At 43.7% G+C, this 13,435-nt stretch overlaps 1 protein-coding gene across 3 annotated transcripts; it reads left to right on the top strand.

Annotated features, from left to right (window-relative positions):
- The first annotated feature begins 1,660 nt into the window (after positions 1–1,660).
- On the top strand, positions 1,661–7,065 carry LOC123086744 (uncharacterized). 3 transcript variants are annotated; one of them, XR_006441116.1, is made up of 6 exons: positions 1,661–1,944; positions 2,075–3,143; positions 3,221–4,704; positions 4,790–4,829; positions 5,712–6,465; positions 6,553–7,065. XR_006441116.1 is itself a non-coding variant. In XM_044508521.1 (4 exons), the coding sequence occupies exon 3, from the start codon at positions 3,476–3,478 to the stop codon at positions 4,700–4,702; it is 1,227 nt and encodes a 408-aa protein (XP_044364456.1). In that variant the 5' UTR covers positions 1,662–1,944; positions 2,075–3,143; positions 3,221–3,475; the 3' UTR covers positions 4,703–4,704; positions 4,790–4,936. The 3 variants fall into 3 exon arrangements, 1 of the variants encoding a protein (XP_044364456.1); XR_006441117.1 differs by having other exon boundaries at positions 5,707–6,465; XM_044508521.1 differs by lacking the exons at positions 5,712–6,465; positions 6,553–7,065 and having other exon boundaries at positions 1,662–1,944; positions 4,790–4,936.
- Positions 7,066–13,435: the final 6,370 nt, after the last annotated feature.

Genomic DNA, 13,435 nt, shown 5'->3' with positions numbered 1-13,435 from the left:
TTGAGGGAGATGGACGCGCGTGAAAGATCCCTTGAGTAGGTCGTACGCCACTACTTTACCAACCTCATACATCATGTAGAGAGCCTCTCCTTGCATCACACAGTATGGGTTGCAGATGAAGGTTGGGCGTTGTATCACACTGACCATGGCTTCCGAGACTTTTAGATCCCACAGTCCATCTTTGAAGACATTCACCTAAGTCAAGCGTGAGCAAAATTTCAACAGAAAAAATGAATACTTATACACTGTCATAAGAATCAACGGATTAAGAGTTAAAAACATAGAAACTAGTTTTCTTACGTGGTAGTGCAAGGCTTCATCGCTCAGTATACGTATCCCACCAAACTCGAACCTGGCGTTGCCCATAGGACCTGGTACGAAGAAATAAATTCCGCCGCATATGACGGAGAAATGCCCCCACGTGTTTTGGCTGGCTGGCGTAATGGTAGGCTCGAATGGGCAGATCAGTCTCATGTCAACTTTGTTTGACGCTGGCGTGAACTCGACGTACCCGCTGGCCGGTGGACACTGTCTCACCAGAAGCCCAGGGTCAAGTGTATCGAGAAGCTGAAAACGTCTTTCAGGCTTGAGGAATGCCGTGGCGATCATGCCAGCTTCTACAGCAAGGGCATTGCCGACGCCGGGACAAGGTACGGACTTGGAGTTGTTCCAACCTAGCTCGTCGAGCTCGTTCGTGGCCATGGTTCGAGAATCTTTTTGTTGTGCATTTTTTTCCGAAACATCAAACAAAAGTCAATGCTCAGCCCCCGAAGACGCCCGAGTCAGGATCCTGGCTAATGGAATCCCGGGTGCAGAGATGTGCTGACGTCTCCTCGGTCGTCTCCATTTTTGGATGTTCTTGTATGTATTCTAGCCCAGCTAAAGAAAATTGGTCCAGCCAGCCCATGTAAGCAAAGTCACTCACCAGCCACCAGCACGCACCAGCAGTTAGCCACCAACACGCGCACGAGCAACTAGCCGCCTAATCTAGCCGCCGGGCGCCACCTCCCTGCCGCACGCGGTCAACCACGGAGGCACCGTGCCGATGGACGGAGGGAGCCGGGCTGTGCGGGAGCTCGTCGTCAAGGCCCAGGCGCTCAGGCCCTCTGTCGCCGGTCCCGCCGTCGCCCATCCCTCGCCTGAGCCTCGACTCAGCCAGGGAGGACTTCCGCTGATCCGTTCGCCGCGCTGCGCTCCAGCAGCCAAATCCAGGAGAACCGGCCGCCCGCGCAGGCTGTTTCCCCTCCTCTGCCCCTGTCTGTTTTTTAATTTAGTGTCTCTGCATCCAACGCGCTAGTTGCAAATGCTAGTTTAGTTAGTTATAGGCAGCAGCTAGTTTATGTTTATGTATGATGCAAGCAAGCAAAAACACAGTAATTGATACTCCCTCTAACACTAATGTCAAAAAACGTCTTACATTATGAGAGGGAGCAGTGGCGAGTCCAATGGGCAGGCTTCAACAGGCTGAAGCCTGCCCTCGATAGAAAGCGATTTCTTTTACTACTAGTATGCTTCGTTTCGGCCTGGACCAACTAGTCCCAGCGCCCAGCCCATCAACTCCCAGCTCCCAGCCAGACGTGTTTCTCGTTCTCGTTCGAGCTAGCAGCGAGCAGAGAAGCGCCGCCCCCAATCCTAACCCTAGGCAGCAGGCCCCTCCGCCGCCCCCCCCCCCCCCCCCCCGGTCCCCCCGACTCGACCTCGTACAGGCGCTCGACGGCGGCACGGCCACCTCGTCCAGGCGGTCCACAAAGTGCGCGCGTCGACGACAGGCTGCAGGACTCGCGCGGCATCGAAGGCCCCTGACGGCCTGACCCTGAGTGCAGCCGCCAACTCGTCGTTGGCCAGAGAAGTGGAGCCGCCGGCTGGCCAGAGCGAGCATTCGGCTCGCATAGCCGCACACTGCCACGCCCCGTTCCAAGCTGAGCGCATCCAATACTGGCTAAGGTATAATTCCCAGTTTGCTTCCAAGTTCCATAATTCCATTCCTTTCTTTAATTTGGCTCATATCAATTACAGTTTGTTTGCTAGTCCATGCGCTATTAGTTGATTTAGGTCAATTACAATTTATTTGCAGATTTAAAAATGAAGAGAAAAACTATGAGTATGCATAGTTTTTATGCAAGCAGTTCAATTACCCCTCCCCAAAGGCCTGCTCCTCCCCCTACCGATGTCGAACCTGAACTTGAACCAACTAATGTGACTGCAAATCCCCTCCCCTTAATTGTTGTGGGCACAATCCCTCCTCCTGAACGCCCAAATGAATCCCCAAATGTTGAGATGAATCATACCACAATTGATGAGAGTACAAACCAACCAAGGCAACCTATACCAGAATTTCATCCAAGTCAAATTATTTCGGATCCAGGACTTCGAATACCAATAGAAGATTATGCTCCTGAAATTAGAAGTGATGTGAGACGAGCTTATTTGTTGAAAGGGAGAAACAAAGCTATTGGGCATAATTTTGAAAAGACAAAGGATGGTAAAATTTGGAGATCCTTTCAACCTGCGTGGTTTGATACGTATGATTGGTTGGAATATAGTGTGGAAAAGGAGGCCGCCTTTTGCTACCATTGCTTTCTTTTCAAGAAACCGTCACAAGCCATTAGATTTGGAAATGATGTTTTCACAAAAGATGGTTACACTCGTTGGAAAACAGCCCTAAGTAATTTCAGGAAGCATGTTGGTGGTCCATCTAGTTACCACAACATTGCTAAGGGAGATTGTGATGATTTCAACAATCAGAGAGCAAGTGTGGCTACCCAATTCCGTGTGTACAGCAAGGAGTCTGAGATATCTTATAAAATCCGCCTAACTGCATCATTGGATTGTGCAAGGTATCTCATAGCACAAGGTGAAGCTTTTCGTGGGCATGACGAATCCTCCACTTCCATCAACAAGGGCAATTTCAGAGAGTTATTGGACTGGTATAAGGACAAGAAAGAAGATGTGAAGGAGGCATTTGATAAGGGGCCAGGAAACACACAAATGATTTGTTCCGACATCCAGAAGGACCTTGCTACAGCTTGTGCAATGGAGGTAACCAAAGTTATTAAGAATGACATTAGAGATAAGAATTTCTCAATACTTATTGATGAAGCTAGAGATTGCTCAATAAAGGAGCAAATGGCGGTGATTGTCAGGTAACACATGCCATATTCTAGTGTTTTTTTAAATTGTTCTACTAATGTTTACTAATCTGATTTCCTGATGCATGTAGATTTCTAGATGATCATGGAGTGCTTCAAGAGCGATTCCTTGCAATTAAGCACATCACAGATTTTACATCTGCTGGAATTAAAAAAGCTTTGGTTGATGTGTTGGAATATCATGGTTTGTCAACTTCTAGGCTACGTGGTCAGGGTTATGATGGTGCTTTCAATATGAGAGGAAATTCAACGGTTTGCAAAAACTGGTTAGAGATGAAGCTCCGTATGCATTTTATGTTCATTGCTTTGCTCACCAGTTACAATTGATGGTTGTTAATGTGGCTCAATGTAGTCCTGCTATTGCTGATTTCTTCAACTATATTCCGTTGATAGTTACTCAAGTGTGTTCATCTTGCAAAAGGAAGGATGCATTACTTGCCAAACATCAAGATGAGTTGTTAGATTTGATGGAGAATGGAAAGATCACAGCCGGAACCGGGCTGCATCAAGAATCTAACATAACAAGGCCAGGAGATACTCGTTGGGGCTCACATCTCAAAACTTTGCTTCGTATATTCACAATGTGGAATGCTGTGGTGGAGGTGCTAGGAATTGTTGTGGTTGATGCCCGAGAACACACATGTCAAGGTGGAGCTAGAGGTTTGCTTAAAAACATGGAATGCTTTGAATTTGTGTTCATCATGTTGTTCTTAATAAACTTGTTGAGCAACACAAATCATCTATCCCAAGCTTTGCAAAGAAAGAATCAAAACATTGTTGAAGCCATGCGTTTGATCTTGGATGTGAAAGAAAGCTTGCAGAGCATGAGGGACAATGGGTGGGAGTCTTTATTCTGCCAAGTCAAGAACTTTTGTGAAACACATGGTATTGATGTGCCAAACATGGATGATCTTGTTGGAGCTATGGGTCAATCTGTTCGCACTAAGAATAAGGTGACTCGACTTCATTATTACAAGGTTAGCATATTCAATGTTGCCATTGATGCAACTATCACTGAGATGAATCACCGATTCAATGAAGTTTCCACCGAGTTATTGGATTGTATGTCTTGTCTTAATCCAGCAAACAACTTCTCAAAGTTTAACGTTGACAAACTTATTCGGCTTGCTGAAATTTATGATGAGGACTTCACAGAAGCTGATCGGTTAATGCTAGGAGTAGACCTCCCAAGATTTCTTATGAACATTAGGAGAAGTGAAGAGTTTAATGGATGTTGGGATGTGTCCACACTTGCTCGGTTGATGGTTGAAACAATGAAACACACATCTTTCCAGTTGGTATATCGCCTCATTGAGTTGACACTTATTCTTCCTGTGGCCACTTCATCCGTTGAGAGAATATTTTCAGCAATGAAGATAATCAAGACAGATTTGCGCAACAAACTATCAGATGATTGGCTAAATGATTTGATGGTGTGCTACTGCGAGAAAGAGATATTTAGAAGCATTCCTGATGACCAAATCATGATACAATTCCAGAAAATGAGGGATCGGAAAGGACATTTGCCTCATGAGTTTCATGTGATTTCTTAGAGGTATTGATGCCACCGTTACTAGTTTCAATACTTATTCGTTCATGACTTATTGTTATATCACTAACAAGTGTACTAATGTGAACAGATGGCTTGCAGGAGGTGCCTTACGCATACAGTACTAGTTAGTAAGAGCAACATTTCATTGTCCTTTTGTTGTTACTTCTCTTGTACTTTGATACCTTGTGTATGAATTGTATTAACATTTCTAGTATGGTTAAACATGTTATTACTATTGCTCTTGAAAATTTTCATGTCTTTTTGAGCACTGGTTTGGCAGATATTGTCTTCGCAATACCAATATTAGTTTAAAATTCAATTGTTAAAACCTTTCAAAAAAATCCAGTAAATAGTACATGTTTCCAGTAGTATTCCTGGAAAGCTTGAGCACATTTGCACAAATGGCCTAGAAAATAATGGCTATTTAGCTAAGCAGATTCAGAATTTAGTTCAAATTTAATATGTTTCAAACATTCCAGAAAAAATCCAGTAAATACCACATGCCTCCAGTAGTATTCTGGGAAAGTTTGATCACATTTGGACAAATGGACTAGGAGATGATGTTGTTTTTCTTCAAACGGACGTTTCGTTTTTTTCTCTGTTAACTTTGAGCCCACCCTCCATTTTCTTTCTGGATTCGCCACTGGGAGGGAGGGAGTACATTTTTGTGAAAAGACTGAGCTTATTTGGACGAATGGATTTGGAGATGGTGGCATTTGGTTGCTAAACATTTTTGATCTAATCTTATTTTTTCCCAAAATCTGAAAAAATTCTAGTAAAAACTACATCTTTGTAGTAGTATTCTGGAAAAAAATCAGTCTACTTGCACAAATGGATTAGGAGTTAATCTGTATATTTCTTAATAAAGCATTTTAGTTTTTCTCGGCATAAACTTTGAGCCACCACCCCATTCCCCTCCTAGTTTTCACAACTGTGTGATGGTGAAATTTAACCGTCGGGAAGGAAAACCGGAAATTTACTTTCTCTGGCCATTTTTCGTCGTAGGATAGACGGGTACGGGGTCCTTGCTTCGGGCCCAAGCGCGCTCCAACGGATTGACGACGTTTCATCAGAATCAGAAGACGAAGGGGGGATAGGTTTCCCTGCAGGAGGCACGTTTGCCGAGTCTGATTCGAATGAGGAAGATCAGATCCAGGTCAATGGGAAGGCGCCCTCGATCGGGTCGAGGTGCAGCGTGAAGAAGTTGCACGAGCTGATTTCCTCATTCGATGACGAGAAAAGACAATATGTAGCCGAGATGGAGTCTGGGGAGCTGCTGGAACTACCAAAGATAACAAGGACGGATAGGCATTTTCTAATGTCTATCCTAAGTCACCTCGATGAGGAGGCAAGTTCAATTACAATCGATCACAAGCGCGACATGCAATTTTACGATGAAGATGTCAATCTGGTCATCGGCATACCATGTGGAACTGCTCCTGTTCGGCCTCCAGACCACTCTCTTCAGGAGGCGGTGGTGACAGAGATCAAAGAGATGTTTGGAATCGCTCCAGCATACTGCCAATCGTCGAAGCTGTGAAGCCGCCAATCGTTCAGGAGGCGGACTACCATTCTCGATCCTATGATTAACAACGGGGACAAACCAGTAGATGAACTACGCAGCGAACACATAAAAATAGCGGACGAGCTAAGGGGGGCGCTGATGGAATGCATAGCTGACTACTTCGATGGTTGGACACCCAAGACAAAAGGATGGCAGAATTGGTTCCCAAAACTGACAACTGGCACCTGGGTTTGCAGCAGGTATTAGCTACACTCCGCACCTTTATGTCTTCTGGTTTTAGAGTTTGTGAGTTTGCTGAATAAGTTGTGTTCAAAATTACTTAAAAGGGCTTCAAGCGGGATCATGGCGCTACATTATGCTAGGCAGTGGATGGGGACAAAGCTACAAAGGACGTTATCGCCGATACGTATAATTAAACACTCATGCTAGGAGTAAGGGGTTGGGGGGAGTGGATTTTTCATTTTGTTAACGGCGGCCTAGCTGACATGTTCTCATCATTTTTATCATAGTTGGGGGATGAGATCGACCAATCTAGGATGATTCATTTTTATGAAGTGTTGGGATTAGCCGGCAATATCGGGCAACTCCCAACCAAATTCAAAGACTTTGTCAGAATGATTGCTGAGAGGCACGCACAGAAGATTTGCAGGATTATCGCTTCCAGCATCATCAGAACATCTACGGATGACTTATGAGGCATGTCACAACGATTGCCATTTATCAAAAATAATGACCAGAGACTAGTATTTTTCTTCCTAAAACATTTTATCGCAAGGATATGTAATAAGAATCTGATGATTTTGCTTCCTGCATGTTTAGAATGCGGGTTTTGTATCGCACTTCTGATCTGAAAGATCTATCCTAACTTTCTATTGTGTTAAGTCCCGACGCCTTCTGAATTTATTAACTCGCTTAAGGAGTTTTTTCCATGCATGCGGGGATGACTGCATGCATATTTTCAATAAAAAAGAAGAAGAAAAAAGCAATACGCAAAGGTTTAACACATTCACTCACCTGCTGACCGATGTAGTGGACCGGGTGCGATGCTGTCGTGATGCAAGAATGGCGCCTGCAAACGCGTCTTCACCCCTAGCTGTGCTCATGGGTCCGTTGTTCCCTTCGCCATCTCCCACTCCTTCCATCTGACCGATCAATAGATACAAAGTTGTACATAAAGTGCACGGAGCAACAACGAGCAAGACGCCTGATATATACAAAACCAATAGCTGGACGGTGGCGTCAGTTAACTACAAGCCAGTACGGCTGGTTTTGAGTGTTCTACCTGCTGTCCTCTTGCGGATGCATGACAACGTCTATTTCCTATGCAATTTGGAGTTAATAAGCCGGCAGGCCATTACTAAAGGAAGGGCAGACCCGCACTCAACTCACATACACTAAAAATGGCAAGTCTTACCATCCCTTTCAAGCGCGGGAGAGCCAATGCTGCTTCTCAAAAACGGTGCCAGGCAGTGCACAGCTCGCTAGACGAAAATGGCAATCTTTAAACAGTAGACAAGTACAAGGCGCCGTGGACCTTTTGACGAATATCCAAAATGAGTCAATGTTGTTGCTTGCCGAAATCAGCTACTGCCGCACCCTGCTCATTCAAAAACGGGCGTGGTCACTTGCCCTGACTACACCTGCAAAAGCCAGGCAGTAGGCATCCCTTTTCGGCCACTGACAACGAAAAGGTTCGCCCAAGCTTTCCCTACTGCCGTGGCAAAATTCAACAAATGATAAAATCAGAACCTTATCCACTCAAAAGTTTGGATCTCAAAGCAAATGAAGGGTTCCGATAACAACCATCCGAGCTAGTGTGGATAGCAAATCCATTCTCTCTCTCTCTCTCTCTCTCTCTCTCTCTCTCTATATATATATATATATATATATACATATGAATAAATAGATATTTAATACATTCATATCAGGAGAGGTTTCTTCACATTGTACGAGCCAGCCCATTTCTCCTTCACAAGTAACTTGATGCCTGCCATGAAGTGTACAACGAGGTGCAACTCTTCCCAAGAAAGTGTACATGCCTCGTGTCCCCAATGCTATGAGTTTCCGCTTTGCCATTGAACTAGGCTGCCCAAATGATATGTAATCAACAGACTATTACAGCAGGTAATATAATTAATATAAAGGATACTCATAAAATATTTTTATGGCCATGCAAACTTACATGGGAAGCACTGGATCATTGGGCAAGTGCACCATGGTAGTGTTGTTGGTAAACGTTGTATGAAAACAAAAAAAATTCCTACACACACGCAATGATTTATCCATGAAGATGCATAGCAACAAGGAGGAGAGTATGTCTACATACCCTCGTAGACCATAAGTGGAAGCGTTTAACAACGCGGTTGATGTAGTCGAACTTCTTCGCGCTCCAACCGATTAAGTACCAAACGTACGGCACCACCGCGTTCTGCACACGTTCAGCTCGGTGACGTTCTCCGCCTTCTTAATCCAGCAAGACGACGAGGTATTAGATGAGTTCTGATAGCACGACGGTGTGGTGACAGTGATGATGAAGTGATCTCCTTAGGGCTTCATCTAAGCACTACAAAAATATGATCGAGGGTGTAAAGGGTAGAGGGGGCGCCGCACACGGCTAGACAATTGTCCGTTGTGTGCTAGACGCCCCCTCCCACATATATATAGGTGGGAGGGAGGGAGGAGCAGCCAAAGAAGACGCCCAAGTAGGAGGAATCCTAGGGGTCCCTTCCAAGCCGCGCCCCCATTTCCTTATTTGGAGTGCGGGAAAAGGCATGGGAGGGTGGTGCCCCCCCCCCCTTTCCTTTCTCACATGAGAGAGAAAGGCAGGAGGGGCTAGCCCTCCCTCTTTTCCTTCCCTAGGGCTGGCCAAATAAGGGAGGGGGCGCACCAGCCCCCCTATGGGCTGGTCTGTCCCCTTCTTTGGCCTATAAGGCCCATAACTTGCCGGGGGTTCCCGAAACCCCTTCCAGTAACCCGATTCCTTCCCGGTACGTCACGAAATACTTTCGGTGTCCAAATATCATTGTCCTATATATCAATATTTACCTCTCGATCATTTCAAGACTCCTCGTCATGTCCGTGATCTTATCCGGGACTCCGAACAACATTCGGTCACCAAAACATATAACTCATATAACACTATATCGTCAACAAACGTTAAGCGTGCAGACCATACGGGTTCGAGAACTATGTAGACATGACCGAGACACCTCTCCGCTCAATAACCAATAGCGGAACATGTATGCCCATATTGGTTCCTACATATTCTATGAAGATCTTTATCGGTTGAACCGTTATGACAACATACGTAATTCTCTTTGTCCATCGGTATATTACTTGCCCGAGATTCGATCGTCGGTATCTTCATACCTAGTCCAATCTCGTTACCGGCAAATCTCTTTACTCGTTCCGTAATACATCACCTTGTGACTAACTCCTTAGTCATTTGCTTGCAAGCTTATGATGTGTATTACCGAGAGGGCCTAGAGATACCTCTCCGATACTCAGAGTAACAAATCCTAATCTCGATCTATGCCAACTCAAAAAACACCTTCGGAGATACCTGTAGAGCATCTTTATGATCACTCACTTACGTTATGACGTTTGATAGCACACAAGGTATTCCTCCGGTATCCGGGAGTTGCATAATCTCATAGTCGAAGGAATATGTATTTGACATGAAGAAAGCAATAGCAATAAACTGAACTATCATTATGCTAAGCTAACAGATGGGTCTTGTCCATCACATCATTCTCCTAATGATGTGATCCCGTTATCAAATGACAACACATGTCTATGGTTAGAAACCTTTAACCATATTTGATCAACGAGCTAGTTTAGTAGAGGCTTACTAGGGACACATTATTTGTTTATGTATTCACACATGTATTTAAGTTTTCGATCAATACAATTCTAGCATGAATAATAAATCTTTATCATGAATAAGGAAATATAATATAAACTAACAACTTTATTATTGCCTCTAGGGCATATTTCCTTCAGTCTCCCACTTGCACTAGAGTCAATAATCTAGTTCACATCACCATGTGATTTAGCACCCATAGTTCACATCGCCATGTGACCAACACCCAAAGAGTTTACTAGAGTCAATAATCTAGTTCACATCGCCATGTGATCAACACTCAAAGAGTATTAAGGAGTGATCATGTTTTGCTTATGAGAGAAGTTTAGCCAACGAGTCTGTCACATTCAGATCCGTATGTATTTTTGCAAATTTCTATGTCTACGAAGCTCTGTATGGAGTTACTCTAGCTAATTGCTACCACTTCCAATATGTATCTAGATTGAGACCCAGAGTCTTCCGAATTAGCGTCAAAGCTTGCATCGACGTAACCCTTTACGACGAACTCTTTATTACCTCCATAATCGAGAAATGTCTCCTTAGTCCTCTTAGGTAACTAAGGAAAATTTTGACCGTTGTCCAGTGATCTACTCCTGGATCGCTATTGTACCCTCTTGCCAAACTCATGGTAAGGTACACAACATGTTTGGTACTACTACGTCTTGAGCTTGCGTTGGTTTTCCCCGAAGAGGAAGGGATGATGCAGCAGAGTAGCGTAAGTATTTCCCTCAGTTTTTGAGAACCAAGGTATCAATCCAGTAGGAGGCCACGCTCAAGTCCCTCGTACCTGCACAAAACGATAGCTACTCGCAACCAACGCGATTAGGGGTTGTCAAGCCCTTCACGGTCACTTACGAGAGTGAGATCTGATAGATAGAATATTTTTGGTATTTTTGATATAAAGATGCAAAGTAAAAAGTAAAGACAAAGTAAATAGCAAAACAATATTAAAGTGATGGAGATTGATATGATGAGAATAGACCCGGGGGCCATAGGTTTCACTAGTGGTTTCTCTCAAGAGCATAAGTATTCTACGGTGGGTGAACAAATCACTGTTGAGCAATTGATAGAATTGAGCATAATTATGAGAATATCTAGGCATGATCATGTATATAGGCATCACGTCCGTGACAAGTAAACCGAAACGATTCTGCATCTACTACTATTACTCCACTCATAGACCGCTATCCAGCATGCATCTAGAGTATTAAGTTAAAAACAGAGTAATGCCTTAAGCAAGATGACATGATGTAGAGAGATAAATTCATGCAATATGAAATAAACCCCATCTTGTTATCCTCGATGGCAACGATGCAATATGTGCATTGCTGCCCCTTCTGTCACTGGGAAAGGACACCGCAAGATCGAACCCAAAGCTAAGCACTTCTCCCATGGCAAGAACTACCAATCTAGTTGACCAAACCAAACGGATAATTCGAAGAGACTTGCAAAGATAACCAATCATGTTCAGAGAAGATTCAAATATTATTCATAGATAGACTTGATCATAAACCCACAATTCATCGGTCTCAACAAACACACCGCAAAAAGAAGATTACATCGAATAGATCTCCACGAGAGAGGGGGAGAACTTTGTATTGAGATTCAAAGAGAGAGAAGAAGCCATCTAGCTACTAACTATGGACCCGAAGGTCTGAGGTAAACTACTCACACTTCATCGGAGGGGCTAGGATGATGTAGAAGCCCTCCTTGATGACGGCCCTCTTCCGGCGGAGCTCCGGAACAGGCCCCAAGATGGGATCTCGTGGATACAGAAAGTTGCGGCGGTGGAATTAGGTTTTTGGCTCCTCTTCTGATCGTTTGGGGGTACGTGTGTATATATAGGAGGAAGAAGTACGCCGGAGGAGCAACGAGGGGCCCACGAGGCAGGGGCGCCCCCCACCCTCGTGACCGCCTCTTTTGTTCCTTGGAGCAGGGTCCAAGTCTCCTGGATCACGTTCGGTGAGAAAATCACGTTCCCGGAGATTTTATTCCGTTTGGACTCCGTTTGATATTCCGTTTCTTCGAAACAATGAAATAGGCAAAAAACAGCAATTCTGGGCTGGGCATCCGGTTAATAGGTTAGTCCCAAAAATAATATAAAAGTGGAAAATAAAGCCAATATAGTCCAAAACAGTAGATAATATAGCATGGAGCAATCAAAAATTATAGATACGTTGGAGACGTATCAGGCATCCCCAATCTTAATTCCTGCTTGTCCTCGAGTAGGTAAATGATAAAAAGAGAATTTTTGATGCGGAGTGCTACTTGGCATAATTTCAATGCAAATCTTCTTAATTGTGGTATGAATATTCAGATTAGAAAGATTCAAGACAAAGGTTTATATTGACATAAAAAATAATAATACTTCAAGCATACTAACAAAGCAATTATGTCTTCTCAAAATAACATGGCCAAAGAAAGTTATCCCTACAAAATCATATAGTCTGGCTATGCTCCATCTTCCCCACACAAAGTATTTAAATCATGCACAACCCCGATGACAAGCCAAGCAATTGTTGCATACTCTAACTTTTTCAAAACTTTTTCAATCTTCACGCAATACATGAGCGTGAGCCATGGATATAGCACTATGGATGGAATAGAATGGTGGTTGTGGAGAAGACAAAAAGGGAGAAGATAGTCTCACATCAACTAGGCATATCAACGGGCTATGGAGATGCCCATCAATAGATATCAATGTGAGTGAGTAGGGATTGCCATGCATCGGATGCACTAGAGCTATAAATATATGAAAGCTCAACAAAAGAAACTAGTGGGTGTGCATCCAACTTGCTTGCTCGCGAAGACCTAGGGCAATTTTGAGGAAGCCCATCATTGGAATATACAAGCCAAGTTCTATAATGTAAAATTCCCACTAGTAAATGAAAGTGACAACATATGAGACTCTCTATATGAAGAACATGGTGCTACTTTGAAGCACAATATATGAGGCTCGCTATATCAAGGTGCTACTTTGAAGCACAAGTGTGGAAAAAGAGATAGTAGCATTGCCCCTTTTTTTGGGCCTTCCTTTTTTTTCTTTGGCCTTTCTCTTTTTTGGGGACAATGCTCTATTGAATGATGATCATCACACTTCTATTTATTTACAACTCAATGATTACAACTCGATACTAAAACAAAGTATGACTCTATATGAATGCCTCCGGCGGTGTACCGGGATATGCAATGAATCAAGAGTGACAAGTATGAAAATTATGAACGGTGACTTTGCCACAAATACTATGTCAACTACATGATCATGCTAAGCAATATGACAATGATGGATGTGTCATGATGAACTAGATAATGGAAAGTTGCATGGCAATATATCTGGGAATGGCTAT

This window comes from Triticum aestivum, chromosome 4A (genome assembly GCF_018294505.1).
Source record: "Triticum aestivum cultivar Chinese Spring chromosome 4A, IWGSC CS RefSeq v2.1, whole genome shotgun sequence".
In the NCBI taxonomy this organism is placed as follows: domain Eukaryota; kingdom Viridiplantae; phylum Streptophyta; class Magnoliopsida; order Poales; family Poaceae; genus Triticum; species Triticum aestivum.
This window is presented reverse-complemented; position numbering and strand designations above follow the sequence as displayed.

Coding starts and splice junctions, on each gene's coding strand:
- LOC123086744 (XM_044508521.1), top strand. CDS start 3,476: ATGGTTGTTAATGTGGCTCAATGTAGTCCTGCTATTGCTGATTTCTTC.